Source organism: Amia ocellicauda, chromosome 4 (assembly GCF_036373705.1).
Source record: "Amia ocellicauda isolate fAmiCal2 chromosome 4, fAmiCal2.hap1, whole genome shotgun sequence".
Taxonomy (NCBI): domain Eukaryota; kingdom Metazoa; phylum Chordata; class Actinopteri; order Amiiformes; family Amiidae; genus Amia; species Amia ocellicauda.
In genome coordinates, this window is record NC_089853.1 from 25,549,178 (window position 1) to 25,570,111 (window position 20,934).

Sequence of the window (20,934 nt, forward strand, 5' to 3'; positions counted from 1 at the left end):
CGAAGAACCTATAGACAGATGGGTAATTACAACTAGCAGGTAGAGACCCAGATGATGGTCAGCCCTTCCTGAAAGACAGCAGCTGCGAGAGCACGGAGAGCATTGTTTGCCTGTCATTTGGACTGGATCTGTCATATAGAGCTTAAGAAAGGTAACACCAGAAAATGCCCAAAAGAGCGTTAGGACAGGGACACCCAAAACCTCTCAAAGAAAAGATTATTACACCTACTTCCTTTCGAGGTTTCAGTCAGGTAGTAATAGAGATGGTGAGGGATTGTGTGTTCAGAGCAGCCCAGGAAAAGAAAAGAAAAGAAAAAACAGCACACAGCAGACAAACCCAGACGCAGCCGGAGCCCAAATTGCTCCACCTGTAGCAGTGAGAATTAAGCATTTCATGGTTTCCCCTCTGACCCACAGCATGTCAGCCTAACAAGCTAAATAAACACCAATAAAATATGGGAGCACCTCCCTTCACAGTGTTGTCCCATAGCAGCACAAGTTGGTGACCTTGTTAAACCACTGAGACCCATTTGACCTCCGACCTCGGCCCCCTTCAGACCACAGTGTCTGGGGAAACGGCCGGGCGAGAGCACAAAGCCCTCAATGGTGTTTTTCTGACAGGACACAATGCCTCGCACAATTCATTATTCCACCGGGAATATTCCCAGCCCGGCCAGCGTAAAGGGAGATGGGGATGGGAGGGGGGGGGGGGGGGCGGAATTTGATTTCCAATTAAAGAGACAGAATAGATAAAGAGTTCTATGGGTTTTAAATTGGTTTAAAGTAAAAGTTCAGTTCGCCAGTGCTTTTGGGTGCTGGAGGGTTTCCATTTGATTGTTAATCCCTCACCTGTGTGTTTTATGTGCTTCCCCAAAACTACAGCAGAAAACAGGAAGAATCTGGTGAGAATATGCTCAGCTCAGCCAGTTGTGGGTTTGGGCTGTGTTGGAGATTTTAGATACAGAGGACTAGTGGACTCTGTGACAAAGATAAAAAGTACATTGCCTTCTCATTGGAGTCAAAGCATTCATGTATAGAGGTCACAGGGGTAAGAATAAATAAATACATGAATAAATAATAAAGAGTGTGAGCGCAAACCGGGCTGCAGTGTGGTGGGAATGGGGTGGACATTTGGGGTGAAGATGAAGATATTGGGCCAGGAAGTGCAGGCAGGCAGAGGTAGGCATTTTGTGCTGCATAATTATCACATCAGAATTAGCAAAGGAGGTAAAATATTAATTGGATTCAAGCAACGATGCACGTATGGGAGCTCCGTGGTCAGGGGTGAGAAGCGATGGACATTTCTGCAGTAATTTTTGTAAACAAAAAGCTGAAATAAGCCAAATAAGCTATGGATAAAGAAACATTGAAATGTGTCTTTTATTTTTTTTAAATATACCTGATGTTTACAAGGAGAGACAGGTTTTACATTCAAATGTAAGATTTAATACTAAATACTATATATATATATATATATATATATATATATATATATACACACAATTTGATAAATCCAAAGAAGCAGTTCTAATCTCCAGGAGGAACACATCTATACCCTTGGAGGGAATGTAAGCAAACAAACAGATGCAGGTCTGAAATTACATGTCATGGATAAGAGAAGAAAAGGACACAATTTATGTTATTGTGGCATTACTTTATTTATTAAACAGACTGTAAGCTAAGTATTTACATTGTATGATAAAATAAAGTGTTAATATATTGAACAAATTGCCAAAAAATAATAATACATAACTGATCAGCAGTAGAGATCAGTTACAACCAAGTTAATGAAATTCAATTCATATAGTTCAGACCGCAATGAATTTATGAATGTACAATTCAACTTCCAATCTAAAGTGTTGCAAACCATTACTGATACAGGCCTAAATGTATTCTCAGGAGAAAAAATCATTATTGAACATCAACATTTTATCATAAAGAGCAAAAGGGTTTATGACCGGTGCATTCATTATCATAGAAAAATATTAAACAGAGATTCACACAGCTTTCACAATCGGCTAAGCTTTAACACAGTGTTAACGATTTCTAATATTTTAGAAAAATTATGTTTGTAGTATATACTTTCATCTCTGCTCTGTAGTTTAGTCCAGAAGTGCAAAGATCTCTTTTGTGATGCATTTGCAGCATAAATACAATGTCTCCCTGCTTTGTACCATAATGCACCACGCTGTAAATGGACGGAGGTCATTATGCAAGCAGTTAATTATCCATCAATGTAGTGTTTCTTTAAACGGGGGAGGGAGTACAATTTCATCACACTAATGTGAAAGCAATCACTTCATATTTTTTTCCAACACCAACCAAATTATTTACAATATATATATAAAAATAAAAACAATTACTGAAATCTGAATAACAAAATCAATTACCTTATAAGATGTACACATTCCTGTACTCACTTCCATGTTGGGTGCAGGAAAAATAACACAAAGAGGATTTGTTTTATTTTGTAGAAGAGGGAATCTACAAAGGCTTAACAATCAAGAAAATAGAAGTGTTGAAAGAGTTCACGTAGAGACAAACTGAACATAGTTTATTATTCTTTAACTAGACATGCATGGTGATTATAAAGCAAAGAACAGAAGGCATTTCAAAGCTTTTTCATTGAGTGCATTTGTATTTTTTCTATTTATTCCCCCCCCTCGATTAAATAAAAGCAAAGTTTTGTTTGAAAGCATACGTTAAATTTCAAAAACAATCTTATTATATTCCATTCCTATGTTAATTGCAGTGCACAATTTCAACTTCAATCCTTCATGTTAACACTAGTTAGCAAAAGCTTAAAAAAAATCTTCAATAAAGTGCTCTTTCACAGTTATGCTGCGGTGCATCTTGTTCCGGGACTGGAGATGCACCTTAAGTTGCACCTGATGTTGCTGCAGATCCCAGAGGTGACCATCAAATTTATACACCAATTAAAACTGTCACATAAAGATTGTCTGTACACAGGAGTTCACACACCGGGGCTTCTTCCAACTGCACCTGTTCTGCAAGGCTTTGCAAACGATCTGCACAGGACGCTTGATGTCAGCAAAAAGGGGCTTCAGTTAGGTTTATGATTTGAAAAGAGGATGTGGAGTAGACAATACTGGCTCTGGTCCCAGGACAGTTTTTAACAGAGTCCTGTTTTATAGGTTCTTACTCATAGCACTGAGTAGCCGTGGGGAGAGGAGGATGTGGTGATGGCTGTCCAGCGATGAGCCAGGTGACGGGACAGTGGCTGTGGGCTACTCAGTTGCTGCTCTGTTCCACTGTGAAGTTCGAATCAGACCTGACACACAATAGAGATGTAGCTTAGTATTCCATTATTGATTTCCAAATGAAATGGCATTCTGTTAATTCTGCAGACAATCTGGTATATATACTTTACTGCAGAGAGCTCTAAAATTGTATTGAAAATATCACATTATTATTAGCTCCCTGTTAGGAAAAACACAACTGGGCTAACTTTGCAGTGGATTGCTAATGAATCTCATTATCGGCATTAATAATGGCATTATTTATGTGGGTGTCTTGTTTGGCCTCTGTGGTCTGTGTGAACATTCACAGTCTTTCTTTGGATTAAGAATGCTCACCATACTATACAACACTCTCCCTCTAATTTGATGTGCTGAAAAGATAATCTGTATATAATAGAAATTCTCTCAGATTTTTTTTTTAATTCTCTCATAATAAATGCATGCATATATATTTATACTATGTATTTATACACACCACACACACATTCAAATAAACATATATGCATATTTATATACGCCATTAATCCGAATAGGCCTCTGAATGGAGAATATAATGATTTGTCTTTGCATTGCTCTTCCAATGGCGTATCGGCAGTCTTTTGTCTCACGTCAATTGATTTATACAAAAGCGGCTTCAAGTGAAAATGTGCAGATTTCATTCCATCTGGATATTTTACGTTTTATTCTGGCCTCTGCCGTTTCTCCCATGTTTTACAATAAACAGCATCAAAACAATGCAGCACCCTCTACGTCTGCTTAAACCAATTCACCGCCTGTTCGCAGTACATATGTATACCCTACGAGGGCAGTAACCACAGGTAGTCCTCAGACCACTTGAAATTAGAGAAACATGTTTACACTGGACAGTGGTCAGACAATAAAGACACATTTTAAAATTACATTTGAAGGACAGGAACACGCAGCTCTCTATATGCGTCTCCTTCCTCTGGTGAACACTGTGGTACTGCTACAGAATCAAAATGTTGGCGGTAGAAGTGAGATTTTTCAGCGCTTCCAATCTCTCTGAATCGCATGTTGTTCTGCTTCAGTTTTTAATGGAAATTGTGCATTAGACAGATGGGGATAGAGCTGGGTCAACTGAAGGTAAGGAGATCATATATAAAAATATATTTCTAAATCCAATTTGATAACATTGCTTAAATCAGAGAGAATAATCTGATGAAATGCCATGGTGAGCACACTTTGCTTTTCATTATCTAATTGGAACGAAAGCATTAAAAAAGAGCAAAAAAAACAAACACGCTCAAAAAATAAAATAAAATGCGCACATGCACAATTAAAATGGTGGCTCTAGAATAGCCAAATGGTGCCTTCATGTGGTGTAATATGGAAGTACAAGTAGGATAATGGGAATTTTACCTAAAATGGGGTGTGACTCACAGGTCAAAACACTTCTAAATTTACTATACCTAGTCATAAGACTCAATTATGAACATACCGATAACCAAAATTGTGTTTCTCCGGTTATTATGCACAGGCGAATACTATTTAAAGCAAGACCAAATACAGTGGTACTGGTGTAAACTATTGCGTTCTTATATTCACCTTCATAAATCTCTTCCATTTGGAATTATAATGAAGTAACAGAGAAAAACACTACCTCCTACAAGGGTCTCATGCTTAGGTCTCCAGAACTAAATCCGGTTTGACCAAACAGTGTCACTGCCCCCATCTGATGAAAGGATAAAGTTCAGGACCAGAATAAACAGGCAAGTCTTTCGGGGACCAGTGCATGCTTGCGGCCACAGCCTCCTCATTGTTGCCACAATGTCGTCTGTTTATTTTCACAGACAAAACAACACACCCTTTACTTGTAACCCTGTAAGTGTTGTGACTCGTTTGTCCACTGAATATCTGAATGATTACAATCCAACAAGTGGCAACTTGACTTTCTGGAAAAACCTACTGGCTTCAGAACATCCATGCACATTACACATGAATGGGAGGAGCAGTGTGTCGCCGTGTAAAAGGTCACGCATCTCTCCATCTAGATATCTATCTACCTGCCTATCTACCTACATACAAGACGAACACTCACTGTTCAGTGTATTTGTTGGCCATGTGGTGGTTGTATCCCATAACGGGCGGAATGCTCTCCTCGTCTTCGGGCACCTGTCAGACAGAAAGTGGGTCATTAATGTCCTGTTGGACCTCAACTGGAACTGCACTAGTCCAGATGCACTGGCATGACCACACACAGACACAACAGCAGGGATGGCAATAAGACTCCCATTGCAAGCAGTCTGATCCATTTCAAGTTTAGTCAAAGTAACAGGCATGAAATAGTCTGCCCTAAATGTTTATACAAGACCCCTCAGCTCATAGAAACCAGAAATGGATCAAACTAGAGTGGAATGGGATTTCCACTTCCATATTTCTAACAGGGATAACAACCAACTGAAATATTATGATGCATACAGTAATGTCCTTTAAAAGGTCATTTAAAATCTGACTTATTTCAGTTTCCTTCCATTTATTATTTATTTTTGTAGGTGGGCAATTATTTTCATGCGGGCCATTTTACTTTAAGGCTGAATTTGACCTTCATGGGATAGATACAGTGCTGTAAGACCGTCCATGAACTCCAATGTGGCAATAGCATTACAGCAACAAGATCCTGACAAATAGTGGTAGTGCATACACCATGAAGGGCAGGCTTGTGAATGGCAGTGCTGCCGGCATAAATGTGGGTGATGGGGCAGGCACTTGCCCTGTGAATGTGCTGAATTTCCCTCATTACTCTGTAGTGACTTATTTCCCCCCCATAACATCTGCATAGGAAACACTATCCAGAACAGCCCAGAGCAGGATCTGATTCCTGTGTCTCTAAAACCAGAACATTATTATTATTATTACTATTATTTATTTATTTATTTATAGATGCCCTTACACAGAACAATTGTTCCCGTGAATCAGTTCCTCCAGGTGTGACTATGCCCCCATTAATTTCTCTCAATTTTTCATCCTTTATTCCTACTCTGTCTCTATATCATGCCCTGCTATTTATTTACTATTTCTTCATTCATATATTTTCACTGTCTGACGCATCCTGGCTCCAGGCTGCTGCATCTTGCTTGTTTTTGCTCAATGACAAACAACACTCATTTATAACCACTTCAGCTCACAGACTAGTCTTTAATTGATGATTTCTACAATTTTTCATGCATATTACATATATCAAAGTGAACAATTCGTCTTTATTTTGATTCTCTGAATAGTACGAATAAGCATGGTCTAATCTGTAGAACAATGAAAAGTGGCATTCCAGCTCCACCCAGTGGTGAACATTAATGGCATCTGTCATTTTTGAGCAACCTCAATGCATAGTTTGAATTCCCTGATATTTGAGTTAATTCAACTTTGAATGTATCTTGTGTGACATACCTCCCAGTAAACCTCATCATCAAAGCAGTTCTCGTCTGCAGGATCACCCCAGATTGGCAACTTCAAGATGAAACCTGTGGGCATCAGAGAGGAGTCAGGCACACTGCTCTTCATTCACAGCCATTCTACTCTTTTGCCAAAAGATGGCGCCCCAAGACCTTGAATCTTGCAGATGTATCTGTAAGCACTCTGGTCACAGGAGCAGCTGAGGGGACTGGAGGACTCAGATGCGGGAAAAGGCAGGTAAAAAAAAAGCATGGGCTGGATACCGTTTAACAGGTGTAGGGTCAATTAATTGGGCAGACAGTATTACAAAGGGAATCCAAAAAGCATGGTTTCAAAAAACAGGCAAGGGTCAGTAAATACTGAAGGTCAAATACCAAACAATAAACAGGCTCAGAAATGTTGCAAACTGCATGATAATGGTGTGGGTGGAAGAGTTGATTGGCAGGGAAATGGGAGACAGGTGAAAGTAATGATTTAATGATGGGGACAAAGGTAAGGGAAACAGAAGGGAAAACTGGGACTGGGGCGGCATGTAGCGATGGACATGGGGATGACACTTGTGGGCATGACAGTATCTGGCTTATATAAAGACACTTGCAGTTTAAAATCTACAAACGTTTATGAAACCAGGGTTCATTTTTGTAATTGAAAGAGATAATGTTCATCAGACCAAACAATAAAAAAAAAAACTTTCTCAGATCATTATAAATGTGTGCCAGTCTGAAGACCTCCACACAACGTATCAATCATTATGTTTTCCTGTATCTTTATAAAGTGACATAGATGAAGATGAAGATAGGAATGAACGTCAAACATAAAAACGTTTACAAATGAGAGGAGGCCATTCACCCCATCCTGGTTGTTTGGTGTCTTGAAAGGGATAATGTTCATCAGACCAAAAAAGACAAAAAAGCCATCACTTACCAACCACAGTTCCTCCAACTAACCCGAAGGCGAGTGCCACAGCCAGCCCAGCTGCCTGGTATCCACCCTGTATGGTAGGAGGCCGGTTCGCAAAGGCCCCGTTAAAGTTGAAAGTGTTTGCCAGCCTGGAGATAAAAAAAGGCAGTTTTACTCCAACTTGCGTGAATCCGGCAGTAGTGGCAGGGTTGAACATGGGGTGGCTGGCAGGGTTCTCTGAATCAACGTACCCTTCCGCGCTGTAGACAGACTCAGTGGCAGCAGCAGCAGTAATAGCACCCACAACTCCTCCTATAAAGCCTGGCATGGCATGCAAGTTGTGTATGCCACAGGTGTCCTGAATATGGAGCTTAGACTCCAGGAAAGGCTGTGGAGGACAAGAAGAGTAGTCACATAGTGGATAAGGAGCACCTCTGACCTTCAAATGCACATCACACTGGGTAGATGCCAGCCAGACTGGACCCAGACTCACTGTTATATAGATGTAGCCCAGCGTGGAGATGATACCACAGAAGAAACCCACGATCAGGCAGCCATAGGGCATCAGCATGAACTCAGCTGCAGTTCCCACGGCAACACCCCCGGCCAGTGTGGAATTCTGGATGTGCACCTGGAAGACCACACAGGCCGGGTCAGAGAGAAAAGACAGACAGAGATGGCTCTACATTCCCATAGAAGATAGGTTTGCATATATGTAATCCTAGCAATCCCACTATCCTGCATACACAGATGAAGGGTGCAGGATGCAGGTACCAACAGGCACAATTTAACTCCTGTACTGACAAACCTATGATGCAAGCCTTTCAAAATACATTTTCTGCAATGGGACAGACACAGGAAAGTTCTGAGCTTCAGTAAGACTGTAACACTAGACCTAGACAAATGAAGGAATGGAGAGCAGTACCATGTCCAATTTGCCCTTCTTTTGTGTCAGACTGGAGATGGCCACTGTGGTGAGGACGCTTGCTGTCAGTGTCAAGTAAGTGTTGAGGGCGGCCCTGTGCTGCCCATCACCATGGGCTGAGGTGGCAGAGTTGAAACTGGGCCAGAACATCCAAAGGAAAAGTGTTCCTAAGGGAGACAGAAGGGCAGTCAGCACTGGACTCAGAACATGTCAAGACTCCTTTAATAACTTCCAAAATGCTTAGTGTGAAAGGGTCATTCAGCCGCTTTACTCTGTGATTCTCAAACTCAGACTATCAGGAGTGCTGAGGCTAAGTATACCAGAAGCAGAAAAGTATACCAAGCACCATTTTTACTGCAGCTTTGCCCTTATATTTCATAATTAACTTCCAACATAATCATTGTGTGACATAATCTACAACACTACATCTAATCAACTTCAATCAACTTCAATCAACTTCATATTTCAATTGTAATGTTGTGGATTTTGTATTGATTAATGTAATATCATATTTGAGTTAGCAGTAACGCTGGCAGTTGTCTTATCATTAAAGTACTATAAGCAATATGAAAAGCATTTATTTTCAATTAAAGATACTGTATGAAGTAAAGAAAAGAAAATATTGACTTTTCCAGACTTACCAACCATGGCAAAAACATCCGAGTGATAGACAGAGCCTTGCAGGTGTTTACTTTGATTTAGATTCGGTCGATAGAGAATTCGGGAGATGGTCAGACCATAATAAGCACCGAATGTGTGGATAATCATGGAGCCTCCCGCATCCCGAGCCTGTAACAACACACAAACAAGCACATGCATAAGCTTTACATTTAGGGGTCCATTAAAAACCTTTCATGGATTTACCTACAGATCCTGGCCCTAGATGCTAATGCCATTGCGCAAACATACTATAAGCAACTCTTTTGATTTCCTATAAAGAGAGATTCCATCTAGATACTACAGGATTGCGATTCTGCTTGGTATAGGTAGACAGGTGTCAGTGTCGTGACTCACATGAAGGAGATTTGAGATGATGTACTCCTCCACAGCATACAGAGTTACTCCAAACAGTGTCATCACCATCAGCTGGACAGGACTGACTTTCCCCAGCACAGCTCCATAGGCAATCAGACAGGAAGCCACACAGAAATCCGCATTGATCATGCTAAGGGTATAGACAAGAACATTTTTAGACAGTTCTTTCAGAGCGGAATTTAAAACATGATAAATAAAGAGCACAGGATGAATGTCAAAAAGTATCCAATGAAAAACAATATTAACACAGGGACAATAGATGATAGTGAGTCTGCTCCTAGCTTAAACGTTCAGAGCCAACATCATCATTTAGTTCAGGTATATGGAATCTTGGTTCTTCCCATTTCCTCTTTATATTCTAATATGTTTTAGGATACATTTCATTAGAGGTTTTACAAATATACATGTAATATTTTACTGATGCATCTATTGTGCTGTAAAACTACATATGTTGACCAGATTTTAAGTGACTGCATTGATCTTTACCTAACCAACTTTAAGAGTTACACCGCTTGCAAAAACTATGATCTATTATGAAACCCTGGGCTACAGCTCTGAGCACTCTACTCACTTCTCTACTCCAATCTTGATCTTTCCATCCGTGTAGTCGAGAGACTGGAACCAGCCTTGCATCAGAAGGGCCCACTGGATACCAAAGGCAGCAATCAGGAAGTTGAAGCCGACTGCACTGAAGCTGTACTTCCTCAGAAAAGTCATGAGGAAACCAAAGCCCACGAATATCATCACGTGGACATCCTGGAAACCTGGAAACAGAAGGGGAAGGGCAGACAGGAAAAAGGGTCAAGCTAATGCAATGTCAGGGAGATGTACAGTATGAGTTAACCATGAAATGCTATGTGAGAAGATGATAGATGACGAGAACAGTTTTTAGAAGTCAAGAAAAGTATAGAAAGGAATCATGCTGATCCATTTGAGAGGTTAACGAAGGCTCTTTTTACAAACCAGTAATACAGACATTATTTTTCCATACAATAACCACTGTATGTCCAGCTATGTTACAGAATATACCTTACATATACAGATAGAGAAAATATGTAATGCACCAAGTGAATTTCACAATGCAGTGTGGAATCAGACTGAAAAAAAACATTACTGAAAAAACAGAAAAACAACTCCAACAGGTCGGCGTATTACTGCTTGGATGTTGCTCTTAGTAGCACCGAATGATTAATTAGTTTAATTGTGCATAACTGGTGCCAACTGTTTTAGAAAATGGGTTTCTATCAGCAGGGCACATGGGCAGAGTTGCACAGCTCGAGCTTAGTCTGCAAGAATGTCACTTTTAATTCATAACTGGTTCAATAAGCACCAAGTGGCACTTCTAAAATGGGAAGTACCTAATCCTCATCAATATGCGATATGGATCAAGTTTAATTTTCTGTTACCTAGGTTTTGAAGTGCTTTTGAAAAACCATGTGTGTGTTTTTGCAGGGTAACTTTAATTAAGTTGGTTGATCTGCCATCTTCTACCCATCCTAACACTTGGAAACATGCAATTCCAATTAATTAATTAATTAATTAATTGGACTACAATGTTTTTATTTATTTTATTAAATTCTGCATATTAATTGTGTTGTCTTTGGCCATCAACAAATCACAAAATGTTAATTATTGCCCTCGAAATAAATCACAGAGCAGCAACTAAAGTTATTCAAACCAGGTACTGGATTCACCTGCAAATTATCCTCAAACATATTACAAGTATATAGTCAACTTCCTTCTGGTCTGTTTTGTTTGTATTGTAAGGCTCAAGAGTACAATGGAAAACATTTAAAAGCAGATTACTATAGGCTAGATTTAACAGGCAGGAAATCACTGACTGGTTAGTAATGCAGACAGAACTGATATTGCTCAATCAAAGGATGCAATTTGCAGTTCTACGAAATTGTCTTCATTTCAACGTGTTTATTACCTACAGTCAAATTGCACACTGAGATAGATAGAACCGTATATATTGTATTGGATTATCCAACATTACAGAGAGTAATAGCAGTGTTTTTTATTTTATTTTTAATAGACCAGGTACTCCTTGTGGAGATATTAAATTAACTTGGTTAAATAAAGGTTTACTAATAAAAGTTGATTAAATATGTTTTAATATAACATTTCGACTAAAATGTATGACTAATATAATGACAGCATAAAACAGAGAACAAATTAGCAGCGAGGAGGACCATAAACACGAAGTGCATGACCAATAATTTAAATTGAATCGATTTTAAATTAATTCAAAATTAAAATGTATTTCTCTTATTTTCTCATCGTTAATGTATAACTTAGAAATCTGAAGATGGTTTGAGAGCAGAGCAATCAAGATCAATCAATCACCTTTGAACTGGCATTAAAGCGAGGTGGCCTTGGAGCAGCTATAGGTCTGATCCAGATTGTCCTTAATCTCGATTGAACATTTTAAGTGTCTTTTTTTTTTTATAGTGCTTTATACCAGTGTTTATTGAATACATATTCATTGAATATGTTCTGACTATAAATATTGACTGAATTTAATTTAGTTACCCTAAGTGTAAAAGAGGCGTGTAAATTATGGTGTGTGAGTAACGCACATGGTAATATTTCCATTGTTTGCTATATGATAATATTCCGCGAATTGTGCGATTGTCGCGTATTAGAAGTTTTTCCAGCAGCACAGCTCTCGCGTAATTCGAGGGATTACTGTAAAACATTAGCAACGACTAACTAAAAGTATTAAAAAAGTAAATGTCATTAACAGAAAAAAAATCTAAATATTATCAATTGTTATTTTTCAGTTAATTAAATGGAAAATACACTTACATTTTGGAATAGATTTGCATATATTTCCATGCATGTGTGTATAGCCTATGTATTCACATATATATATATATATATATATATATATATTCACATATATATATATATATATATATATATATATATATATATATATATAGCCTATATTCCATTAGACTAAATGCAAGTAAAATATGTCGATAAACAATCCTGTTTCCACATTTTTATCTTCTCAAAAACTTTTTACGATTTGTATTGTTATATTATTTATAAATCAGTCATTATATATCTATATGGTGCAAATATGTACATAATAAGTAACTTACTTGGGTATCTGTAGTAAAAGTCGTTTTCTATGTCACTGGTGATATTCTCCTCTTTCTTGGTTACCAACCAGTGGGCATCGGACTCCTTGTCATAACGCATGAACACACCGAAGAGGATGATCATAACGATCTGCCAGACGAAACACACCGCCGGCAGGCTAATCCTTACATTGGTGTTCTTGGGTCGGTTAAAGAAGCCGGACATGGCCTCCATACAAGCTCCCATTTTAGGCTCTGGTGTGGTGGGATCGCTATCGCAGAGCTTGTTAACCAGCCGATGTTCAGTGTTAAATGCGTTATTTTTCATCAATTTTATAACCCTTTCATAGAGGTGTGTCTTTGTATAGATGAAGCTGTTTGGCTATTCCAGACACACCTCCTGATCACCGACAGAACAGGTCTAACAGCAAAAGCATTTCCATCCTTCCATGCATCCATCCATCCATCCATCCATTAATACACACACACACACACACACACACACACACACACACACACACACACACACTCACCTAAAGGATTATTAGGAACACCTGTTCAATTTCTCATTAATGCAATTATCTAACCAACCAATCACATGGCAGTTGCTTCAATGCATTTAGGGGTGTGGTCCTGGTCCTCCATTAATCTCCTGAACTCCAAACTGAATGTCTGAATGGGAAAGAAAGGTGATTTAAGCAATTTTGAGCGTGGCATGGTTGTTGGTGCCAGGCGGGCCGGTCTGAGTATTTCACAATCTGCTCAGTTACTGGGATTTTCACGCACAACCATTTCTAGGGTTTACAAAGAATGGTGTGAAAAGGGAAAAACATCCAGTATGCGGCAGTCCTGTGGGCGAAAATGCCTTGTTGATGCTAGAGGTCAGAGGAGAATGGGCCGACTGATTCAAGCTGATAGAAGAGCAACTTTGACTGAAATAACCACTCGTTACAACCGAGGTATGCAGCAAAGCATTTGTGAAGCCACAACACGTACAACCTTGAGGTGGATGGGCTACAACAGCAGAAGACCCCACCGGGTACCACTCATCTCCACTACAAATAGGAAAAAGAGGCTACAATTTGCACAAGCTCACCAAAATTGGACAGTTGAAGACTGGAAAAATATTGCCTGGTCTGATGAGTCTCGATTTCTGTTGAGACATTCAGATGGTAGAGTCAGAATTTGGCGTAAACAGAATGAGAACATGGATCCATCATGCCTTGTTACCACTGTGCAGGCTGGTGGTGGTGGTGTAATGGTGTGGGGGATGTTTTCTTTGCACACTTTAGGCCCCTTAGTGCCAATTGGGCATCGTTTAAATGCCACGGCCTACATGAGCATTGTTCCTGACCATGTCCATCCCTTTATGACCACCATGTACCCATCCTCTGATGGCTACTTCCAGCAGGATAATGCACTATGTCACAAAGGTCGAATCATTTCAAATTGGTTTCTTGAACATGACAATGAGTTCACTGTACTAAACTGGCCCCCACAGTCACCAGATCTCAACCCAATAGAGCATCTTTGGGATGTGGTGGAACGGGAGCTTCGTGCCCTGGATGTGCATCCCACAAATCTCCATCAACTGCAAGATGCTATCCTATCAATATGGGCCAACATTTCTAAAGAATGCTTTCAGCACCTTGTTGAATCAATGCCACGTAGAATTAAGGCAGTTCTGAAGGCGAAAGGGGGTCAAACACAGTATTAGTATGGTGTTCCTAATAATCCTTTAGGTGAGTGTATATATATATATATATATATATATATATATATATATGGTAGAACATCAACTCATGTTCTCTACTTTATTAATTCTACACTTTATGATGATGAATGAAATAGCTATATGTCTGTATTGTCTGTCCGGGTAGTTCTTAGTCCACTCAAAGTAAAGCCCAAGGAATAGATATTAAACCAGGTTTGCGTTTTAAAGGTAAATTAATTAAAAATATATAGAATATATTATAACGAAAATCAAAGTAGTCTTTAATAGAATATTCCCAATGCCATTTATACTGGCTTAGAGACGTTTGAAAGATACATGACTCAGAAGAAAACGTTTTGAAGATTAATTAAACTAATTTGACATTAATCGCATGATATAAACATGCAAATATTACCGAACCCAATAATAAATACAAACAATTAAGGAATCATGCTACATGGATCGATGTAAATTATGGAAACCAACTACAGCCAGAAAACTCGTCTAAACAACATGTACCATAAATAGCTGCCCAAAGGTTGTGAATGCTGGCTTTGTGCCGGTAGTAAAACGTTAACAAGGAAAGCACTCCCCAATTTAGTCCCCAACACTGGGGATATATCAGTTTCACTTTAAGAGTCATTTCACTTCATGTTATGCTGTCCACAGTGCTGGGTTTTGGTGCCTTTGAGTCAAAATAGTTCAATTTTATCTTTACACTCCCAAGCAGAAATCATTTCTGAAGAGGAGTATATTTCTATAAATAAATAACCCAAATAATAATAATAATAAAAACATCCACATCACATCACAATATTTTCCAAATCTGTTCATTACTGTGTTGGTGTCTTAATGCTTCGAATCCTGGCCTTCTGTGGATAAACATTATTCTTTGGCCAATTTGGTATGAGAACCTGGATAGATTTTCTTCCAGGGGGACTTTTGTGCATCAAATCAAGGCATTGTATAAAAATCAAGGCTTCCCACTACACTGAAGCACATTTGTCACTGTTAATACTGGTCACACTAAAATACTGTCCACCCGTCTTAGGTAAGGGTCAGGTAAGGGTTAGGGAAAGGGTTACAGACTGAAGTTGGGGCTTCATATTTGATTCCTGTGGCATTCATACACACATTCTGTAAGATAAATATTTTCTGTCTGATTATTTCCCTCAGGTTCAGATATGCACTACTAAATATGCTGTCATATTAACAAAAAGCAACTACAGCTAATAAAGGCTTTTACCCAAATGCTAATCAAAGTCTACCTACACCTGCACTTCACAGAGGACCCATTTTAACTGCCACTGATTTAATGTACAGTGGTTTGCTATTAGCAGGTGAGCGCAACCTTTGATTTAATCGCGCTACCAGACATGGATACAAAGAGCTGTATCTCCCCAACCACAAATCACCTTTCTCATGAAGAAGACCAATTCATTCACAGCGTGTTTTACTTGTGAATCACAGGAATAATTTGTGAAAATCAATAACATACAGCATACGTGGACTATCTAGCACGCGTAAATTGGCTGTATCTCCTCGGGCATAGATAGCGTATAAAGCTGCAACATGCTTACCCGGCACACCTAACATGTATTGATACTCACGACCATTGTAGTGCCACACAACCTTTTTTTATTTAAAGGAGATCAGTTGTGAATTGTTTCACAAATGACTCGAGGTTCACGAGTAAAACAGAGGTTGTGAAATAATTCACAATGGGTCCTCTTCATGTGAAAGTTGGTTTGCAAACGCTAGCTGACATTTCTAGGCGATGTGCGGTGATATTGGTTTTCACAAATGACTCCTATGACAAGTGAACCCGTGTTGTGACAGAACTGAGTCGGTCTTCGAGTGAAGTGACGTGACGCCGCTGGCTGTGCTGGGACCTGCAGCGCTTTTCATTCGCGTCTGGCCAGCTTTACCGTGCGTGTGAAGTACTTTTACATTATTTAATTTACAGTAAAGAATACATATGAAAATCTATTTTGTCTTAACTTTCTTAACTTTTTTTACAAAAGAAAACGGACTGAGCAATCCTGTTTGACATCTCTGTTACGCAACTAACGTCCAAACTACGACTGCGCCGCGGTCGAACAGTCGGACACACCTGTATGACGTCACATGTCGAAAATGAGGTCGGCAATGCGCCAGTGCACATGGGTTCTGTCGATTTCACTCTGTCCACTTCAATTATAGCACTGATCTCTGTGCTTTGAAAACAAAGCTTTTGACTACTGTGTGCTTAAGTCTGATAGCAAATCTTCATCGCAAAATACTACATATACCATAATAAGTACAGATACAAGAATTCTACAGAAGATAACCTGTGGTATTTCAGTTTTCGCAATACAATGTATCCAAGAGATACGTTTCAAACGAGATTCAGCTCTCTTACAAGACTGGTAATTAAGACGAGAAAGACAAAACAGCGTGAAACAAATATGAAAACGTTGAGAGAAAAGCTTTAATTATATTATAAGAAACGTATTACAAAAGCTCTGCTCAGAAATAGTATTAAAATACTCGATTTGTCGAGTTTTAGATTAATCACTTAACCTCTGTCACAGAAACATGTAGTAATAAAGTGCTACCAAAAATGTCACGAGCAATAGTGGCATACAAAGCAACAAGCATAGAGGATTTAGACATTAAAAGATAATTCCCATATAATCATTCTACTGTAGGGAAGCGTCAGAATTTTACAATATGCATTACAGTGCATGTTATGTTCTGCAGCTCTTATTTCCATTTTGCATTGTGTATTTCTGTGTAATTATAGCCTGGCATATTGTGTCAGCCAAACCACATTTCAATGTGCCCTAGTCAAGCAGGGCAGCAGAGCTCTGGCCTATAGGGACTGTCTTTATGACTGTTTGTATTTGTTTGTCAAAGCACTTCAATGCTTCATTTAACAAAGTTCTGCCAAGTCAGGGAGCAATTCCCCTGAGCCCCCCATCTCAACACAGGCCAGTGGGCTGCCTCTGCTCTCAGTCTCCTGTGCCCAGACTGTAAATTACATTTTCAGTCAGTGTGAGCTCCTGATCTTGCCTCATACTTATTGAGACGGTGATATGTGAGAAGCTACTGTGATGGTCTAGCTGGTTTGGTTGCAAGTGCACAGTAAAATGTGCAATGGCATTATAAGTGACATTCAAACTCGTTTTCATATTTTTACTCCAACAATGAGGTATTGCAAAACATAACCATTTACTGGGTGGGTGCTAAGGCTGCTGGTCTGTTTATATGAATCTGTTAATGAGGTGTATCAGTAACTATAATTGTTCAGCTTGAATCCCCGTGAAGGAGTCAGGCTGGAATGATTGAGATTACTGGATTGAGTCAGGCAGCAAAGGTCACTCAGAGGACTGCCTGTGGGGGAAATGGGGGAATGCCACGCTTTCATGGTGTTTTGGCACACCACATATTTTATTTCTCGGAGAAGACAATCGTGATTTTCAAGACAGAAAGACAGGCATGAAAGCCAACTGTCACACTCCGATGAAGATCATCTTCCTTGTTGTGTCTTCATGTGGAAAGTTACACTAGAATTCCATGCAATCTAATTTATACTAGAGCATTTAAACATTTAAAAGGACGGTTACAAAAAGAACATTGAGAGAAAAGTTTTTTCATGTTTGTATTTATTTTAGATGTTTGTGAAAATTCTCGATTGATAGAAACCCTCTGTGCTTGAATCATTCAACACTTGACAGAGTATATCTTTGAAATATGTACTGTATTTTGAAGATTTTGTTAAGTATTTCCCTGAAACATAACAGATATTGTGATCTAGTAATTATGACAACCAGAGCGTGCTGCTGCTGGACAAATAATGCCACATGTAAGACCTCTTAGTGACTCTCAGCACATGATAGTTTTCTTATAGAACACATATGAGATATTTTAAAAGGCTACTGTGCTGTTACACTGTTATTTCATTGTATTGTTTTTCATTTTATGAGGTCTATGTATTACTATTTGCACCTGAAAATATGGAAAACATTCAAAGGACAAAACAAGCAGAGAGAATTGTCCAGAACTACATGCTCTTAAGTGATATAATTTGATTATTGGTTTTATATTTCCAGCTAATAACATCCTTGAGGTAAGGCCAAAGGAGAGAGCAGCTTTCCTTGGACAATGCACTAGGCCATAAGAGTTTATCAGTTCTCTGATCTGATCTTGAAGTAAACTGCACAGGTACAATGCTGTTGATCTACAATTTCCTGTGAAAACTGCCTTGATCTTATCTTATGTCGCTCTGCTTGTGGTTTAGATACATGTTTTTAATCCATGCCAGTAAAAAATAAATATTTACATAACAATAACGAAGTGGGTGTGTAGACGTCATGGTGATGTTCTTTTCAAGGAACACCAATAAGGTTTTATTTTAATGCTGTGTTTCTATTTCAGGAAGGAATATATAACATTGCCATGAAACATTTTGTTAAATTTTTTGTGGGGAGGTGGGGTCTAAGTTAGGTATTGAAAAAAATAATAATCCCACATGACATTCCCACGAGACATCAACGTTAACTTATTTGTGTTTGAAAACAACAACAACAAAACATTATGTTACCAATGGAATGCTTTATATTTGCACAGTTTGTATCTTAAACCAAACTGCACCATGAGAAAAATAAACACTAAATGTTCCAAAGATAAAAGGCACAAACAATGCAAAATCAAAAGCATGTTTAAAGGTAATACAAATTACAAATATTTGAACAAAGTTTTCAATTAAAACATATTTTACAGGTTGTTCATGAAGTGAAAAGGAGTCACCGCATTTCTTGTCAAAACATAAAAGATAAGTTATGAATTTCAATTGAGATGGGCTATCTCACATTCTCATCTCACACAAGCCTGTAAAGTTCAGAGGCAATATATTCAGGAGAGACACCTTACATTCTTTCCGGGCTCTAACAATGACACCAACAACTTAGCAATTATCTGAATTTCCCCACTTATTTCCAATCCTTTTACAATAAACTGACTTAATACAATGTTGGTACTTTAATGTTTACAATTTACCTATTTAAATATTTGATCAAGTTCTACATAATGTATAATGTTATTACTGTTTATGCATATGCAGTTTGACATACTATTTATTTTGTATTAACATGGACAGAAAAACATTCAACTAACCTTGCCTTTGTCCTCTGTAAGTAAGAAATAATTTGATATCAAACTGTATTCTGTTTTGGTTTTCAAAGGAAAAAAATAAATCTATATTGGGTTAAGTGTTTTGCTGAGAACTCATTGTAAGTCTGCAACTAACAATCATTTTGCAACCATTTACCAGATAGAGAGCTTTTCTCTGGGTTTAGTAACCCCACATTGCTGATCTAGGATATGGCTCAGAAGTGAGATATGTATTGGCCTTGAAATTTAAAAAATATTAATGAAAAAAATAACTCTTGGGGAGTAGCTTTGGTCTCCATGTAGGGCTGTGCGATATGACGATATATATCGTATGACGATAGAAAAACGTCTATCATTTCATATTATGCTATATCGTTTATATCGTCGTGTCGCAAATTGCAATCTTTACGGCAGTATTTTTCGTCATTAGGACGCTTTGCGTTCTTCCCGGTTCTTCCACACGTGTCGGATGCTGCTGAAATGAGCATCAGAAACAGACAGACATGGAGGAGAGTGAACTGACACACAATAACCAACACAACCAAGAGACACTTTAATGCGCAAGCGCACTCGGTCCGCCCCGCTCTCGTCGCCGGGCTGAACTCGATCTGCAGGCACCCCCACCCCCGCTAATTTAGACTGATATCATTTGTATAAAATTAATAATAACGTTTGTTTGCATTTTAATGAATTGGAAAGCAATGCAAACACATGCAGAAAGTATAATTTTCTTTTTATTAAGATGGTGAAGTGGTTCAACAGTTGTATTATAATAATAATTATAACTATTTTGTATTAACAACGTACTGTACTTGTAAGTAGAATCGAGACGCGACAGTCAGTGAAGAAATGTCTCTGTCCAGCAGATGTTAATGCGCCACTATAAACCCGGCTGTGCTAAATCTACCTGAATCTGTACCTTTACAGCGCATGTGTTGCGTGATTACATGACTTGTGTTATTGTTGTTATGTGACAGTAAATCATACTGTGTATATGTATATATGTGCTCTGAGGAAGATAAGTCGAAACGCGTAAGCATTATGATGTTCACTTTTTCTCTAATAAATAATTTTTGAGACATCGGTGAATATGGACTGTTTTTAGACGGGAGCTGCTGTCCTTCCTTGACCGGATAATTGTTCTATATAAAATCCCAGGGATAAGGCACCCGCATTTAAGATTGATTAAAACTATTGCAACGCCAGCTATTTTTAAACTTTATATATATATATATATATATGTATGTATGTGTGTGTAAATATATATATCCCATAACAACATAACACACGTAATAGTAATCACACAATACTTGCCCTGTAATGTGTTGCATTCTGCATATATTTACCATGACAGCCTGCATGTAGTATTTGTTAGTTTTGCTTATTGGAGGATTAACGAAATAATTGTAGTTTGAATGTCTTTGGTCTTATTTTGTGGCTTGA

General features: G+C 38.5%; 1 protein-coding gene across 1 annotated transcript; it reads right to left on the reverse strand.

Annotated features, from left to right (window-relative positions):
• Positions 1–2,533: 2,533 nt before the first annotated feature.
• On the reverse strand, positions 2,534–12,945 carry LOC136748134 (ammonium transporter Rh type C 1). Its single transcript, XM_066701627.1, has 11 exons — positions 12,645–12,945; positions 10,103–10,295; positions 9,511–9,661; positions 9,138–9,285; positions 8,497–8,663; positions 8,065–8,202; positions 7,823–7,959; positions 7,596–7,720; positions 6,666–6,739; positions 5,320–5,393; positions 2,534–3,292 (listed from the first exon to the last, which is right to left on the reverse strand). Exons 1-11 carry the CDS (start codon positions 12,868–12,870, stop codon positions 3,253–3,255), a joined length of 1,473 nt encoding a protein of 490 aa, XP_066557724.1. The 5' UTR covers positions 12,871–12,945; the 3' UTR covers positions 2,534–3,252.
• Between the last annotated feature and the right edge of the window lie 7,989 nt (positions 12,946–20,934).